General features: G+C 39.0%; 1 protein-coding gene across 1 annotated transcript in view; it reads left to right on the forward strand.

Annotated features, from left to right (window-relative positions):
- The window catches only part of RASIP1 (Ras interacting protein 1), a 570,016-nt gene that overhangs the window by 391,896 nt on the left and 159,390 nt on the right, over nt 1-18,730 (forward strand). The window contains exon 9 of the mRNA XM_044081539.1: nt 1,983-2,223. Coding sequence (XP_043937474.1) covers nt 1,983-2,223 — 241 coding nt within the window. The remainder of the gene's footprint in view (nt 1-1,982; nt 2,224-18,730) is intronic.

An 18,730-nucleotide genomic window follows, 5' to 3' on the forward strand; every position in this document is an offset into this window, starting at 1 on the left:
TACATACTTTCCTCCATAGTTAAAAACATAACACTATGATTAAATCCTTCTTACACATCTATATGGAAACAATTACAAGAACAGATTTGGCTAGAAGCTATACAAAACCAAATACAAGAATGTTTATCCATATTATACAATCTATTATATTGGATGCTTAAAGACTATATATTAGAGAACAAAGCCATTACAATTCCATCTAGTTATATAAACTTTACAATATTGAATTTTTAAAAAAAATTCACTAAAGAACCTAGCATTAATTCTTGGCTTTTTTCTCTTTTTCCTATAGTGTCCATATCCAATAATCTGGAGACATTGCAAATTCATAGGATGAACATATTAAACAAGGGGAACTTTTATTTCTGGACCAGTGGTTGGATCAGGACAAGATTCTCTTTGTCAATCAAATAAATTTAATATAGATAAAAATATGTGGTTGTTCCTACAGTCTTTGAGACAATATATTGTAAATAAAATAGAATTAATCCAATCATCTCTCAGACAGAATAGACTTAATTTAATAGAATACATACTAATTATTATTAATCAACATTTCCATGGTAATGGCTATCTGTCAAACATTTATAAAGTTGTTAAAAAAAAACAAAAATCTATCATAACAAATCACAGTGGTTGCATTGTTGCCTCACAGCAAGAGGTCCTCTGGTTCGATTCTCGGCTGGGATGCCTTCTGTGCCAAGTCTGCATATCCTCCCTGCATTCGTGTGGGTTTCCTCTGGGTGCTCCAGTTTCCTCCCACATTACAAAGACATGCATCTGGAGCATTTCTCCCCAGGCATCTGCTGAAAATTTACCTTGTTCCAAATCAGACTTTCCTGGTAAAGAACTGTTAAATAAATAAAAATAAATATTGGAATTATTTTGCATCAATAAATGGACATCTACCAACACAAGAAGATAAAGAATTGATACTTAAATCTTCAAAATATACTACATTGTCACTTCAATGGCATTTATTTACTTGGAGATTTTTACATAGGAGTTTTCTTACTCCACAGAAATTAGCTTTAATGTTTGAAATGAAAAGGAGTGTTGGAGATGTGGAATAAAATTAAAGGCTAACTGGCAGCATGATTTCTATAATTATACATATCTTAAAGAGTACTGGAATAACATTAATTATTTTTTACAGATTGCAGTTAATGATAATTTTCATTTAACCAAATCTCTAGTTTTGTTTAACTCCCCTTTGCTCAAATGTGTTCCTAAAAAGAAATCTTCAGTTCTTTGGACTTTACTTGCTACTGCACGTAAGATCATCACTACTAATTGGAAATATGTAACTTCTCCATCATTCAGGGGATTTAAAAAAACTTGTTTTGACAGCTGGATGAATAGAAATTCCTACTTTAAAGAACAGAACCAACAGAATTACCTCATACTACAGCAACTGGCAAACTGTAATGGAAATATTGGAGAGGAAGAATATGAATATACACGAAGATAAAACAAGTCAGAGTTTTAGTCCTCTTTGTTAACTGCCAGACATTATCTACTGTTTAAGCAATTAAAGGCATTATCTTTCTTGGATTTAATAGAAAAAGAGATTCACTTTTTCCTGTTTTTACAATGCTGAAGTATTTATGCCACAACCCAAGTAAAGGGATATATATTAATGTACTGGTAACCCAAAATAAACAATTGACATTTAGACTCTACAGTATTAGTTCAGCCCATGAATCTAATGCAGGGGAAGGATATAATGGCCTTCCCTTTCAGTAGCATAGGAAATATTTGTGCCATTTTTGTTGTAGGAATTGGCTTTCTGAACTTAAATTTAAACTTAGATTAGCTGAACAGAAAATGCTATTAACATACTAGATAGCTGTCAAGACCATGGATGAGTTTTGTTTTCCAGTGAAACTGTATAAATATGACTCCTGTTGTATTTCATGAAGCATTTAAAATCTGTACAGTACAGTCTTTCACTTGCTTGAATTTTCATTCTTTGTATCCAGACTTTATATACTGCCTTACCTTCTCTCCTGGATACAAATCCTTTCACCACTTCTGGAGATCTGGCCAACGTGGAAGACCTCAGCAGCATGCCAGAGGGAGTCCGTGGTACCTTGGATATTTATCAAGCTACATTCCATCTTAGCCATGAGTGTGAACTGCACCCAGATTTGCTATCACAAACCTTTGGTTATCTCTTCTTCTTTTCCAACACCTCTCTATTCAATACCCTTATGGAACGAGGTAAGTTAAAGTGCCACAACTTTTTTCTCTTTATTAATGCATTTAGCTATGATATTTACTTCATTCATTGCAGCCACACTAACTTTATGTTGATGTATATTACATTTAATGTAATTCTATCAAACTGCTTATAAACGTCTGGTTGAAAATGTATGTAATGTTTAGGTAACAAGTTTTATTAGCTTTAATAACTCCAGAAACATTACTGGTACTTCTGAATAATACAATCAGTAGGGTATATTTGTAAGGCTATTATCTAAGAACAGTTTGTAGTTTAAATTCTAATTCTCTGATAACACACACAGTGTTCCAATAATTTACATTAATTGTATGGCATGTGTGTCAGTCATTACGTTATGTGGCTTGCAGTGCTTTTGCTGTGTGCCTTCTAAAAACCAAATTCCTATCACTCTATTTCTTCTCACAGAATATATAAGATGTAAGCCTTTTCATGACCTTTACTATATACCTGTTGATAAGAACACTGGTGTATAACCGTTACTTATTTTTTTGTCAGAATATGATTCTATGATAAGGATCTCTAAACTAAACTCTTTACATGTTTTATTGTCTATTTTACACAAGAATGTGTTGCAGTTAATGCCATTTCTTTGGGTTATTAAAGTATTCTGGGCAACCATTGTCCAAATTATATTTACTGTCCTCAATGACCTTATAGGGTTTTTCTACATAAAAAAATAATTTTTACCCATCTGTAGAGCTATTATTTCTTCAGACTGCAAATTTGGAATAATCTTCCAACATCTTTATGCCTTCAACCAAGACCCTCTAAATTCAAAGGCGCACTGCATAATCATCTCTCTTCCATGTAGATATATAACTGCTCAGTTCCCTCCTCAGCCATTACCTAAACTCAACCTTTCCAGCCCATTTACTCACAATATCTTTTTTTCTTTTAAACTCCCACTAGTACACTTCATCTAGCACATCCCTCTTCTCATCTTTTAACTCCTTCCTCCTTCCCCCACCCTTCTCTCACTATTCTCCACTCTCCCTCTACTCTTCCAAACTACCTCCCTTATTTTTCCCCCACCTTTCTCTCACCATTTCCCTGTCTCCCTCTTCTGTATCAAACATCCTTCTCCTGTACTGCCTGTTTGTCCACTAACCTTTACTAATCCCTGCCCCATTTCTTATTCCCTTACCTCTTTGCCATCATTAACCCCTACGCCTATGGCTTCACACTAACATCACTTCCATGTTCCCACTTCCTGATCAAATAAAATTAAAAAAATGATATTCCTCTTCTTCTGAGTTTAACGGCTTGTTATTATTTACTTCCAAACACCTCTGTATTATGCTTTTCATGGCATGCCAGATTTCTCTGAGTAATACTTTATATTATACCATGACCCCCCCAAAACGTGCACGCTGATTGGCCAGCGTGCCCGTTGTAAATCGAGTTATACTAATGAAAAAAGGTCCGGTCACCCGGACTTTTTTCCATTAGTATAACTCGGTTTTTTAAAACACTGTCTCGCTATGTTAAATGGGTTTAACATAGCGAGACAGCTTTAAAATAAGCAACGGAGATCTCCGTTGCTTATTTTAAAGCTGTCTCACTATGTTAAACCCATTTAACATAGCGAGACAGTGTTTTAAAAAAAAGCAACGGAGAAAGCAAGATCTCCGTTGCTTTTTAGTTTCGCTATGTTAAATGAGTTTAACATAGCGAGACAGTTTTAAAATAAGCAACGGAGATGTCCGTTGCTTATTTTAAACTGTCTCGCTATGTTAAACTCATTTAACATAGCTAAACACTAAAAAAGCAACGGAGATCTTGCTTTCTCCATTGCTTTTGCTCAACTCTGATGTACTGCGCAGGCGCAGTACATCAGAACTGCCGGATGCCAGACATCTGCGGAAGGGCAGTAAACAGGCATTACACTATGCCATTATTTAAGAAAATTAATAGTTTCTTTTCTTAAATAATGTCATGGTATAATAGCAATAACCCACTTCTGTGTGTGGGTAATGCTAAATTTACCCACGGTTGGCTTTGTTTGGTCCTCGGGCTTACTCGGGACCAAACCATGCCAACCGTGGGTAAATTTAGCATTACCCACACCCAGGCGTGGGTTATTGCTATACTATCACATTTTTATTTTTGCTTCTCCAATAAGTTTTTGTATCTTCTGTAGCTTTACTCTCTATTTTTTTTATTTTGTTTAAGGTACTTCTTATGTAAAATACATTTAATTGTATTATGGTTTGTATACTTATGTTCCCTGGAGCATGTTTTGTTTTGTACTCTTTGTTTGTTCTCTGGAGCTTTTCTCCCTCCACTGAAAATGGGCTGGCCTGGCCCAGTGGACTTTTCCTGGTCAACAAATGTCAATAGATAAATAAATAATAAATAAATGAGCCATGCTGCAGATGTATGCTCAGAGAATTAGCTGACAATGCATGCTCAGTAACAATATGCTCCTGTCAGCTTGTGCTCGGTGTTCCCCAGTCAGATAAATGAATGGTAAACAGGAATTATCACTGAGTACCATTCAACACCAAAGCACCCTGAATACTGGGAAGAAGATGTCAGTCTGGGGTGCAGGATGAATGGAGCACAGAGCCGTATGAAGTAATATACTCTGTATTATTAAATAGCTTAAACAAGGCACTTGTGATGGAATGTGGAGGGAAGATGGTTTGGTGACACTGTGTATTATATAGTTCAGTAATGCAAATGACACAGTATTTGGGAGCATATCTTTAGCACACTATAGTCTCTACAAGGGAGCAGCACTGTGCACCATATATGTATACCCTATGTATGCATAGTGTATTAGGTACTTTTGGATAATCCATCAAAATAGAAGGAGTGCAAAGTAAGCATCTCTGCATGCCCCACATTTATACAATGAATTTTCAGTACTCAAGGGCTAACTGTATACAAACATAGCACATACAAGGGCAGTACTGTGCCCCCATACCCACGTTACTTAGCATTTGATTACACAGCTGCACTGTATAGCATTTAAGGGTCTTTAGTATGAAATACGAACCATTGCAGCTAGGCTAGTAGTCAGGGGTGGGCTGTGAAGTTTAAAAACTGGCTAAACTTCACTGCACCCATTGCCCACTCTTGCTTGACTCTTATTTTGGGCTTTGAATGTCATAATAGCTGTCAAAAACATATGGTGTCCTGTCATGTAACCAACATGTTCTAGTTTATATTGATGTGAGTGCAGCCTGCTATTTCATGTCAGCACATGTATGCAGGCAATAGGCCACAGCTGTAGTAACAGTATTATATGAGTTATTGTATTCCGGAAGGCTGGTTTATGTATTCAGTATTAACATTATACTACTAACAGGATCTCAGTCTGTGCTTCATATGAGCACAGTGGACTTCCACTTTGTATGGCACCCCTCCAACTATGATATACCACAATTTCTAATACTACATCCGATTCAAACTGTAGCTGTCTCTGAATTTCACTGTTATTCATGTCATGAAGCTCATCTTCATATGCACTGCATGCAGCTGTCTTCTTGGAATGCAGTAACATCTGTTATGTTACTTCATTTGTACAATGCCATTTAAGTACTCTAATTAAAAAACAAGTTAACAAATCACTTCTGTTACTGTGACACATAGGGTACAAATTTTCTGTACATTGAGAACTGGTCTTTTCCTTGACTGTCACAGTTCACTAACCTGTGTAGGGTAAACAGTGTTTCTGAATTTTGGTTTCATATTAAGTTATCAAAAGATAATGTAATCGAACGCTCAAAACTTCGAAATGGCCATATATCGAAGCTTTTATTGTGAGTGGCTGCACCCGCCCACTAAATATATATTCCAACTCCGAGATTGCACTACAGTGAGGAAAGAGCAGAGATCCTAGTCTTCACTGTACTGTGATCCCACAATGCGATCTTCGAAATGCAGCCATTTCGAAGTTCTGAGCGCTAGATTATGTTATCTTTCTATAATATAATAGGAACCCCTGAATTTCACCCATATATTCTCAAACATGACTAAGTTATCCTGTGCTCTTTATAGTCCCTGATCTATCACCCCCCCCAAACTCTAAGTTGAGGGGGGAAAAAAAGAAAGAAAAAGAAAACAAATCCTGTCAAGGTTGAGAACCAAAAACGTCTGAAAATTTAGCAAACTGCTTGCTACCTGTAAAATAGCACACGTGAAATTTAGCTCTTCAGCCATGATCATAAATACAGTACCAGCATTCATTTCTGAATCCTGGTACCTCAGTACTGCACCATCAGTACCTGCTGATTGTGCCCCCTCTCAACTTGCACCCAGGGCAGTCACCCCTAGACAAAAATAGTGCTTGGTCCATCTTTCCTTACCTTCTAGATAAGCTACAGATCCTACATAACCAAAATTGTATGTGTTTTTCCTTCCACCCAACATAAAAATATTGTGTTATATCTCTGCTTGTATGACTGAATGCTATAACTTTTTTATATTTCAGTATAACTTTATTGCAAAATAATTTCATTTGTAATTCTTGGCTTCTTTCTGGAATTGTAAAATAGCTTGCGCGACTGTATTGTACTACTTTTCATTATTCATTCTACTACTTAGAGATTTCCTTCTACACAGGACTCCTTCGAAAAGAACCCCTAACCCATCTGCTCCTGCCTGGTTAACTGATGTAAGTAAGTAAGCAACTAAGTAAATAAAAAATAAATAAATATGGCAGTATCTCTTTTGGGAATACTCCTCTCAGAATTGCCCACCATTTCCATGAAAATAAAATGCTTCTTCATATCTCACTTGAGCCTTCTGCCTTGTATATTATTGCTCCCATGTAGCTCTCCTTTCTCTGAAAGAGGGTACTCAGACTTCGTAGATTCCCTAGAGATACTTAAATGTTTCTGTAGTATCCCCCTTCCTATCAACACCGTATATGTTAAGTTGATGTAGACTATATTTTGGTGGTTTCTGGTAAAAAAATGCACTGTTTTGTAATAATCACAGTTTTTATTGTTTTTATCCCTTTACATAAAAATGAATAATTCTCAGAGATTAAATAACACATAACAAAAAATGACTGTAAAAGCATATAGCACTTATGGAGGATAGGTAGAAGGCACATTCTATTGGATAAAAACATAATCCAAAGAAGCAAGATGCTTCATCATACGACATTCATGCACATTGTCCTAACTGTAGTTAGACCAAACAGTATCAGTAAAACTGCATCTCATTTAGCAGAGTGCCCTCGGAAAAGGAGTTGCATGAAATTATGCACACAATCACACATTGAAAATTCAGTGCACCTAGACTACGGCATATATAAGAGCTAATCAACATAGATTTTCTTACAAAAAGTGAAGAACTTTATAGCTATTAACTAATTCAGTGTGGCTTTGTGTTAGTTTATATACCATAGCAAGATCCGTTCTATATTCTGTAACAAGCTCAGCTCACTCTTTTCCAGAACTTCTCCAAACCACCCGAAAAACTTCCTTGACATTGATAAATTCCTCTCTGACTCCCAACTTATCCTTAACCCTAACAAAACTAAACTCATGCTCTTCACTGGCAACAAAACACACAGTCTCCATCCAACCTTCACCATCCACTCCACTAATAATACGATAATAGAGCCTGCTGAACACACCAAACTCTTGGTGTTACTATCGACAACATTTGATAAACACCTAGCTACTACTATCAAAAAGGTACACATCAAACTAGGCTCACTCTAAAGAGTCTAACCTCTCCTTACTAGCACCACTGGAAAATCCATGGCCAATACTCGTTTACTTTCCTCCCGTCTTTATGCCTCACTTATAATCACTAATCTTAAGAAAATAGGCGTAAATACACTGGAATCCTGCTACAACAAAATAGCAAAGTTTGCCACTTGCCTGAGGTGCTAGATAAAGAAAACAGGGAAAAAGGTATTGGCACTAAAATGCCTGCCGCAATTAGTATGTATACTGAAGCAAGACTCTGAATGAGGAAACCAAATAATCAGTACCATACCTTTGATAAACAGTTTGGCAGTGCCATAATAGCATCCTTACTTAATTCAGCCACAAAAATGGCAGTACTTACAATGTAATGTTTTTATTTGAGAAGATCAAAAGTGGTACCTCCAATGCTCCACCACTGGACCAGTAATTAAGGAGCCTCAATCTTCACCACTGGCACCATTGGGGGACGTACATTGGGAGGATGACAAGTACACACACAGTATTTCCAAATGTAGCTCTCTGCATCATGTGCAATTTCCCTTAAGAGCACACAGAGACCACAGTCAGTCTGGGGCTGTTTTCTCTCTCTTTCTCCAGATCCCCAATAAGACTCCCCACTGGCACAGCTATAGAGCTGAGATCTCAGCTGAGTGGCCAAGCCAAGACCACCAGCACTTTGTGTCTCTACCCAAGTAGCTGACACACACACTCTGAGGTTTGATTTACACACACACACACACACACACACACACACACACACACACACACACACCTGGGAAAGGCTGGAACAGGTTTACTAGCTATGCCCCCTTTTGTCCAGACTGGTCCAGGTTGTTATCACTACCACCAGCCAGCTGCTTATCAGCTACTTTAAGGTCCTTAAGAAAGGGTGTCCAATCTTACTGTTTAATGTTACTATTAATAAAATGGTAGTTTGACCAAGAGCAAGGCTATTAGGAGTGGCCTACACAGCGTCACCAAATAAATATGCAAGTACTCTCAGAGCTTAAATATCTCTAGACAGATCAACCACAATGAAAGGTTTAAATATATTTAATAAATAATAAAATAACAAGAAAATACTCATTATATATTTACAGTTACATCAGAGTTTAAAATCAAAAGAAATATTTAAAACAACATTGAGGACAGTCTCAAATAAATATGGAAAAACATCTAAATTAAACTTTACTATACTCCCGACTTTATCTAAGAGAATTACTATACCCTAACAGCTTACTTTCTGTAGAACAATGCAGATGTGTCATGAATGGGTAGTTGTTGTTGCCAGGTCCAAGACAGAATACACACTTCCCTCCTCTCTCTAAGACTCCTCTTAAATATCTCAAATATTACTGCTGGGATAACTTGCAGAATTACCTAATTTCTTGTCATCTGACTCTATCCCAGGTAAACCCCGCACTGCTGAAAGCTGGCAGTATTTAGCATCCACCTGTGAAAATACATACACCTCAGCTCTTTTGCCAAGTGGTGGAAGTCATAAAACAATAAAACACTTCCAAGACAATACAGAAAGTTCCCTAGTTTTAGACATTGTGTCTCCTTGCTGCCATAAAGTAATTTAGTTTCAGCTATTTTTCTGAAATTAATCTCTTGTACTCCAGTTTCCACTGTTAAAATATACATTTAAGCAGTTACAATAGTGCAGGTACATTTCTATTCTATTCCAGTAGGGCATGCTGTGGTTACATTTTAAGCACTTTGCAAAAACCTTTTTAACACACACTTCTCTACCAGCAGTTTGATATACACCTGACATACAGTTCTAATACATTTGTAACACAAGTATCTTATATGAATCATGTTGATATCCACAAATGACATATAATTATATACAAAATTCCAGATAGCTGTGCTGGCAGTACCTCCCTTTGTCATTTCTATATAAATCATGTTGATATTCACAAATGACATACAATTATTTACAAAATTCCAGCTAGCTGGGCTGGCAGTATCTCCTTTCATCACAGTACCCTCCATTAACTGCAGACAACAGTACAAACAACTCATCAAATATTATAATACAAAAATCTGACTGGTAAGAGAACATACTAGGTTATGGTTATACCACCATATATGACCAAACTTAATTAATTTGCCTCAGACAGTTGTCCCAAGTAGGTTTTAGAGAGACAAATTCCAACTAAACTGGCACATAGGTTCATAGGTTCATACTAGGCTATCTGCCCTAGGGCATTTATAAGCCTAGCCAGAGTGTGTCTGGCTTTCACCACCCATTTTAAATTAATTTTGCTATGCCCTTTTTTGAGGTTAGTATACTGTGCCTCTGTCTAACAGTGACACAGAAGTGATACCCGGGGTAAACCTACGATCTCCCATCCACTCATCAAGATTCCTCTTGAAGAGAGTCAATGAGGGACTCTGCCTAAACTGGACTGGGATTTTATTCCAGAGTGAAGGGAGCCTCTGGGTTATGAATCTGTCCCTCCAGCATGTCCTATTTATTTCAGTGCTGAGGTTCAAGTCTCTCAAGCGCGTAGCTTGATGGGATTTGGATTTTCTGAGGTGCAGCATGTCCATTAAGTCCGGGTTGGACATGGCTTTATACGTCAGGCACAGATTGCCTCTGAGCAGGTGGTATGCCACTGAGTAGAGCTGGAGTTTCTTTAACCGGGCAGCATATGGCATCTGTTTGAGCCCTTTGATCCTCTTGGTGAGGTACTTTTGGGGTCTTTCCAGTTGCTGCAGGTGTCTGGTAAGGTACATCCCAAAAGAGGCATTGTACTCAATTATGGGCCTGATGAGGGATGAGTAAAGAGGCACGATGACCTCCCCGATCTAGATGTGAATCCCTTCATGATTAGGTGGGCTATATAAAATGTTTTTCTAACCACTTTGGCCACGTGGTTGTCAAATGAGAGATTGCTATCAACTTGGGTCCCCAGGTCCCTAATTACTTCTTCTGTACTTAATGGATAACCACCTATGTGGTAATTTGTGGGCACTTTGTTTTTGCCAAAGGGGATGACTGTACACTTTTTGGCATTTAGCTTGAGGCCATGGCTCTGGCACCAGTTGTCTGTTTCTATGAGGCCCTTTTGGAGGATGCTTGTGTTGGCTGGAGAGTCGATTATGGTGCCCAGTTTGCAGTCATCTGCAAACATGGTCAGCCACAGTCCTTCTGTGTTGGCCTGTACCTCCGAGAAATATATACCAAACAAGAGAGGTCCCAGGACTGAGCCTTGTGGGACACCACTTGTAACTGGTTTGGAGTCTGACATGGCTCCAGCAATTCTAACCATGTGGGTTCTGTCCTTGAGCCAGTTTGCAACCCATCTAGTGACATAGGGGTTTATATTTAAGCTGGTGAGCTTATCTATAATGCCCGAGTGGGGTATTGTGTCGAAGGCTTTTGCGAGGTCCAGGTAGGCTGTGTGGACCACCTTCCCCTCGTCAATGACCTTGGTGACTGTTTCAAAGAAATCAACCAGGTTTAAGAGGCAGGATCTGCCCTTAACAAAGTCGAACTGGGTAGGATCCAGTGTCTGTAAGTCCCCAATATCTTTATTTATGATGTCCATGATGATCCTTTCCATAGCTTTGCAGACCAAGCTAGTCAGGCTTATGGGGTGATAGTTTCCAGGATCCGTTGAGGCACCACCTTTATGGAGAGGGACCACTGTTGCTGTATGCCACTCTTTGGGTACATATCCTGTAGTGAGGCTGAGATTGAACAGTAGTTTTATGTTTGGGTTTAGCTCTTCTTGGAGTTCATGTAGGATGCAGCCCGGGACACTGTCTGGTCCCATTGATGCTGTGTTTTTTGCTTTGGAGAAGGCAGCTCTTACCTGAGCATCTGAGATGTCAGGGGGGCAGCACTGTACTGGGATAGATATTTGCCCTTTTGGTGGGGAGGGGGGGAGAAGTTTGCACTGAACCTGTCAGCTAGGATGTTGGCAATGTCTGTGGGTTTGGTGTATTTTTTGTCATTTTGGACTAATTCTGAGCATATCTGGGAATTCCCACCCAGGTTCCTAACATAACTAAAGAAAGCCTTGTGATTATCCTTAGTGTCCTGTGCAATTTTTCTCTCGAAGCTGGCCTTAGACGATTTTATGAGTGCCCGTAGTTTTTTGCTAATACTGATCAGAGATGCCTTCCCTTTTTGGGATTTTGCTCTATCATGTAGTAGCTTCCTCCTTCTATTGTATAGTTTGTTTATGGCTGGGGTCCACCAGACAGGACGTCCACCTTTGGAGGATTGGGTCTTGGTTTTATTTGGGATTGCATGATCCATGCATTCCTGAAGGTGTTCATAGAATGCGCTTATAAAGGATTCTGCGGTCTGGGCCGTATTTTCCATAGGCCCGGGGGCTTTGAAGGATTCCACCTCGGTTTTGAGGAGTGTGAAATTTGCTTTAGAGAAGTTTTTCACTGTGGTTTTCAGGGCAGGGGGTGGAGTCGGGATGTGAATATCCAGTGAGATTAGTTTATGGTCTGATCTTACCAGTGAGGGATACACTTCTGGTCTGGAGCATAGAGTCCTCATGTTGGTGATGATCAGGTCCAGTATGTTTTCTCCTCTTGTGGGAGTGGTAACAAGTTGTTCCATAGCATTTGAGTTTATAAATTCTAGAAACCTTTGGGCTAGGGTGTTGGAGCTAGAGTAATGCTCCCAGTCTATGTTTGGGTAGTTGAAGTCACCCAATATAATGGTGTTTGGAGAGACCTTCCAATAAAATTATCAATGGCTACTGACTCCCAGTCTCTTATGTTTATACACAGCTTACAGAAGTGAAACATTATCAAGTCAAGTGGATAAAGCTATTAAAAACAGGAGTTTGTCATAAATAAGTAAGTTCCATAGAGGAGCATATTAAGACTCACACCATCACAAACTCAAAAGGTGATCCACCCAAAACAGACAAATAGCAATGGTGCCTTACATAAAAATAGTAATTTGAGGTAATAGTGAACAGTATTAGAAAAGATACTGACATTTATAAAAGCAGATTTATATATCAATAGACAATGAAATTACAGCCATTTTGATAGTGCATGTAAATATTTAGAAAATCTTATTGTAAGTAAAGGTTGCTTTTCATCATTATCTTTATAGTCAGAACCATTACATCAGAAGAAAACTAATGATGAATAAGACATTTTGAATCTGATACCACATTGTATCAGAAGCCAAATGTCTGGTGCTGTGTTTCTGTTCTTACTTCTGTGGGTACATCAACAGTTATTTCAATATTAAAACATCTCCATGATATCAGTTTTTGTTTTCTAGTAGCTGTCATCTCACATAATGCATCACCTATACTGAAAGGTTTCACATAGGTTATATATGAAGGATTGAGCTTGTGAGGTGGTATGTAAAGTCCTATATAGGGCCATATTCATGAATGCCTACACTAAGTGTACATGATCTGTGTTCAAGAACATACCACATTTTTGCACTGTGTATTCTCTCAAAAAGATTAGAATAAGTGTAGATGTAGTCTACACATTGTGGTAACCTTTAGGAATCTCCCTTGATATTCAAGGTTGCAAGAAAATCAATAAGAAAACTAAAATTAGGAGTAAGAAGATGGGATTTAGCTTGTGTTATCTATTCGCACAGAGTGGTGTATGCTTAGTGCAGCCATTAATGAATCTGGCCATATGTATATAATGTAGATAGGTAAAGCCTTGATAAGACCTTCCATCTGAGTAACATATTATTGACCTGCTTCTTCTAAACTCCTTGATTGGTATTACTCTCTCAGTGTTCTGATCAATTTGTCCCTCTTGAATCTGCCTTCTAAGTATATTAGGCAGTGCTGCAGATGTTAAGTAAAAGTGCCTAACTGGTTCATTCTGAATAGCTTACTATTATGATAATGCTATAAAGTCAATATTTGTTTTCAAATGCCTGAAAATATGTCCCCAGTTTATAGATAGCCTTTTAAATATCATTGACACCATTGAGTAGGTCACAAATAGATGACTTTTTTCAAAGGAGTAAAAAATAAGATCAGTGAAATTATTTGAGGATACAAATAAGTGCCTTTAATTATACAAGCTATCTTATAGTATAGTAGATTCCAGTAACTTCATATTATAACACCTTCGTCGTTTAATTAATAATACATTGCTTCCCATGGCATTTTTAGAACATTCTTGAAAGCATTCTGAAGCTGTGCCGTTTTTATTATTACTTTTTTTCTTTCATTAGAAAGATATAGTTGTGATCTGGGATCCTTGTTTGATGTTTGCTTATAAATAGCAGATAATGTGGCAATTTGTTTATTTTTAGACATATTGAAAATACAATTTTCACTAATCAAAGTTAGGCCTACACATTGCTTTAGTTAGGCTAGAATGACCCTGTCCCATAAGTAAAATACCCTAAAAAACAAAATTTCGTCAGCAAGAAATGTGGAGCCTTGATAGAAGGCCTAAAGTAGTAGTACAAATGGTAAATTCGTAAACCAAATCCAGTTGTAGAGGAGTTTTGTAGTCCGTGCAGTGAAACAGACGGAATAGTCAAGATACCAGGAAGAAATAGATTTAAGTGGATCCAGTGAGTGGTTATTGTTCAAGGGAGCCATCCTTACTGTCTGCTAACTGCATATGGTAGTTGTACTGTCCCCCTGCTGAACGCCAAGTTATCTGTAACACGAGAGTCCCGAATTCTTTAGTTCTTTGACTTCAGAAGACAAAATTCAGAAATATTGCCCATATTCTGGTTTGTCCAAATATTTTTGATATGCAGTCATGAAAAAACTAACCTCTGGTATGTGTACAATTAAAAATAAAATACTTCTGTCTTTTCCCAGTTAGGGGTCACCACAGTGGAACAACAGTCTGCAGAACAATTGGCAATGGGGGTTTACTGTGTCAAGTTGCCAGCCTGGCACCCAACCTTCCACAGAAGGCACACACACTCACACCTGGGGACAATTTAAAGTGTCCAATCCACCTACAGCATGTCTTTGGGATGTGGGAGGAAACCGGAACACCCAGGGGAAACCCACATGACCGTAGGGAGGACATGCAGACTCTGCACAAAAGGCACCCCAGTCAAGAATTGAACCAGAGAACCTCTTGCTATGAAGTGCCAACACTAACCAATGCACCACCTCGGCTGCCCATAATTAAAAATAAAATACTACAATGCAGAATAGTAGAAAGATACATCCAGCTACATTAGTACCGTCTTGCCAACTCTCTACCTTGCGCATATTTTATGCTGTCCTCTATACTGTGTCTATCCTTTGGTTTGTCAAAAATTAGATCTTCAGGATTGCACACAGTACTCCAGACAGGGTCATACCAGTTGCCTGTAGAAGGTGATAATGGGTGATTTTTGTCATCTAAAGATACCTGTTCAAATGTATGCCAGCACTCTACCTGCCTTCACCACTACTTTGGCAAGCTTCTTTCTTACCTTCAGTTTATATGATATTGGTTATCTCAGGGATCTTTTTATTTTATTTGTTGGTACTGCTTCCCAACCAGCTGTGTAGGTCCCTTCTCACGTTATTGTTTCCAAGCTGCATTCTTTTTTGCACTTCATTTAATCCTCTGTGTTTTAGGCCATTTTTTAGATCTAGTCAAGTCCCTTTCTATGAATTCTGTTACTTTTTCTGCATCAGCGCTGTTGCAAATGTTTGTGTCATACTCTTCCCCTTCAGACCTTCTGTGGTGTAATGCATATTATCAGCACTTACAATGGCCAGGCAGTGTTACAAAATTCTTCAACAACTGTCTGTTGTATTTCCTAATCTGCTGATTTACTGATGACAAATATGGCTGTCAGAAGATAAGCTGAATTCCTTAATTCAAAAACACAAAATATCCATGACTGCAATGTTTACATTCCTGTTCTGCAAAATATTATCCTGTTGCTCTTTTGCACTGGTCCTCTAATGAATCTTCCATTCTTCAGTACCATTCAGTACTTTAGAATCCTTATAAAAAAAGCTGTATTTTAAAAAAGAGTAATAACTGATTTTAGTGTACATAGCTTTGCCTCCTTTCTTATATGCCATAACAAAATCACACAATATACATGATTGCAAGAGCTGTCAGGTGCAGGCATTATTATTAATACACAAAGACACAGACAGTGACATGCAGACACGGACAGATACGGACAGACACACACACATGCAAAGGCTCTTAAACATACAGCGGAGTAATGGAACTATATCCATAATAAAGGAAATTACATCTATACTAGCCTGCAAGTCTCTGTTGCACAACAGCAATGTGTACAACTCACATCTAACATATGGTATGAGTACATACACAGCACTGCTGTCACACATAGTAACATGCCCCACATAATCACAAAAACCTAACAGAAGCATCCTCCATTGTCAAAACATTCAGCCTTTCATGCTTACTATATTCTGGCTCAAAAATTGTGGGCTTTATCTGAAGCAGAGTAAACACACACACACACACACACACACACACAAACAAGCACACACGCACACACGCACATGCACACACGCACACATGCACACACACACACACACACACACACACACACAGACACACACACACAGACACACACACACGCATGCATGCACAGACACACACACACAGACACACACGCATGCATGCACACACACACACGTACACACACACACACACACACACACACACACACATGCACGTGCACACACACACATGCACATGCACGCACACACACACACACACACACACACACACACACACACACACACACACACACACACACACACACACAGTGTCACTCACGGCATGCATATCAACCAGCAGTATTAACCAATGCACCAATGTGTTTGCAATCAAAACTGAAATGTTTCCATTTGTATTCATTATACTGCAGTCACTTCCACACTGTGATAGCATATTATGTTTTGCATAGCTAAAAACCAGTCCCTTTACTTCATTATATATTTTGGAAACTGCAATTATTGAAGACCCTGGGCATGTTGCCAGTTACTCTAATTGTTTTTCTTGACAAACCATTCCCTCCCCTTGCTGTCCTACCTTCTTCTGAATGCTGAGCATTTCCCATCAACTCACTGACTGAATTGTTTCACTGTTGGGCAACTGTTATTTCTCATCTTAGAGGGAAGCTTGATGCCATATTGATGGGTAATATACTAGATTGTGAGTAATTATAATAGTCCAGCTAAAGAAATACAGTTTATTTAATTCTGGGGGGGGGGGGGGGGTTGGTATAATTGTTAAGGTGTTTGCCTCACAAACATAGGTTCATAGGTTGGTACTAGGCTATCAGCCCTAGGGCCTATACAAGCCTAGCCATAACAATTCCCTAGCTATTTCTTCCCACATTATTTACTTTCCTGGACCCCTGTCTAGCAGGGCGACTGACGTGATCCCTGGGGTGAATTTCCTTTCTCCCATCCAATCATCAAGGTTTCTCTTGAAGAGGTCCAAAGAGGCACTCTGCTTGACATGTATGGGCAATCTATTCCAGAGTCTGGGGAGTCTCTGGGTCAGAAACCTATCCCTCCAGCATGTTTTGTTTATTGTGATGACAAGATTTAGATCCCTGGAGCGTGTAGCTCTGAGGGATTGGGATTTCTTTAAGTGTAGCATGTCCAACAGCTCTGGGTTTGACATGGCCTTGTATGTTAAGCAGAGATCGCCTCTGAGTAGACGATATGCGACAGAGTATAGCTGGAGTTTTTTAAGGCGGTCAGCGTAGGGCATCTGCTTTAGGCCTGTGATTCTTTTAGTGAGGTATTTCTGAGGCCTTTCCAGTTGTTGCAGATGTCTTGAGAGGTACATACCAAATGGGGCGTTGTATTCTATAATGGGTCTAATGAGGGATGAGTACAGTGGGACAAAGACCTCCTTTTTTCTGGATGAAAAGCCCTTCGTGATGAGGTGTGCCACAAAGAAGGATTTCCTGACTGTTGTGGCGATGTGGTTATCGAAGGTGAGACCACTGTCCACCTGTGTCCCTAAGTCTCTTATCACACTTTCTGTGTTTAGTGTACTGCCACCTATATGGTAATTCATGGATACATGTTTTTTCCCAAAGGGGATAACAATACATTTCTTGGCATTGAGCTTGAGCCCATGGCTCTGGCACCAAGCATCTGTTTCTGTAAGGCCCTTTTGTAGAGTATCCACATTATTTGGGGATTCAATAATGGCTCCCAGTTTGCAGTCATCTGCAAACTTTGTTAGCCAGAGTCCCTTAGTGTTGACCTGTACTTCAGAGAAGTAGATGCCAAACAAGAGCGGCCCCAGGACTGAACCCTGAGGTACTCCACTTGTCACTTGTCTGGACCTGGATTTGGAGTCGGCTACTTTTACAGTGTGGGTTCTATCAGTAAGCCATTTAGCAACCCATTGGGTGACATAGGGATTAATGCCCAACTTAGTAAGTTTATCTATGATTCCAGAGTGGGGGATGGTGTCAAAGGCCTTGGCAAGGTCTAGATAGGCTGTGTGGACCACCTTACCCTTGTCCATGGCTTTGGAGACTGATTCAAAGAAGTCAGTCAGGTTCAGGAGACAAGATCGGCCCTTCACAAACCCAAACTGGGTGGGGTCCAGTGTTTGAAGGTTGCCAATGTCTTTGTTTATAAGTTCCATGATAATACGCTCCATGGCCTTGCAGATAAGGCTTGTCAGACTGATGGGACGGTAGTTTCCGGGATCCAAGGTGGATCCCCCCTTGTGGATTGGGATAACTGTAGCTCTGCGCCACTCAGTGGGCACGAAACCTGAGGTGAGGCTATGATTAAACATGACACTTAGGTGAGGTGCCAGTTCATATTGTAGTTCATGTAGTACACAGCCCGGGATGTCA

Source organism: Protopterus annectens, chromosome 1.part1 (genome assembly GCF_019279795.1).
Source record: "Protopterus annectens isolate FY-2018-M chromosome 1.part1, PAN1.0, whole genome shotgun sequence".
Classification (NCBI taxonomy): domain Eukaryota; kingdom Metazoa; phylum Chordata; order Ceratodontiformes; family Protopteridae; genus Protopterus; species Protopterus annectens.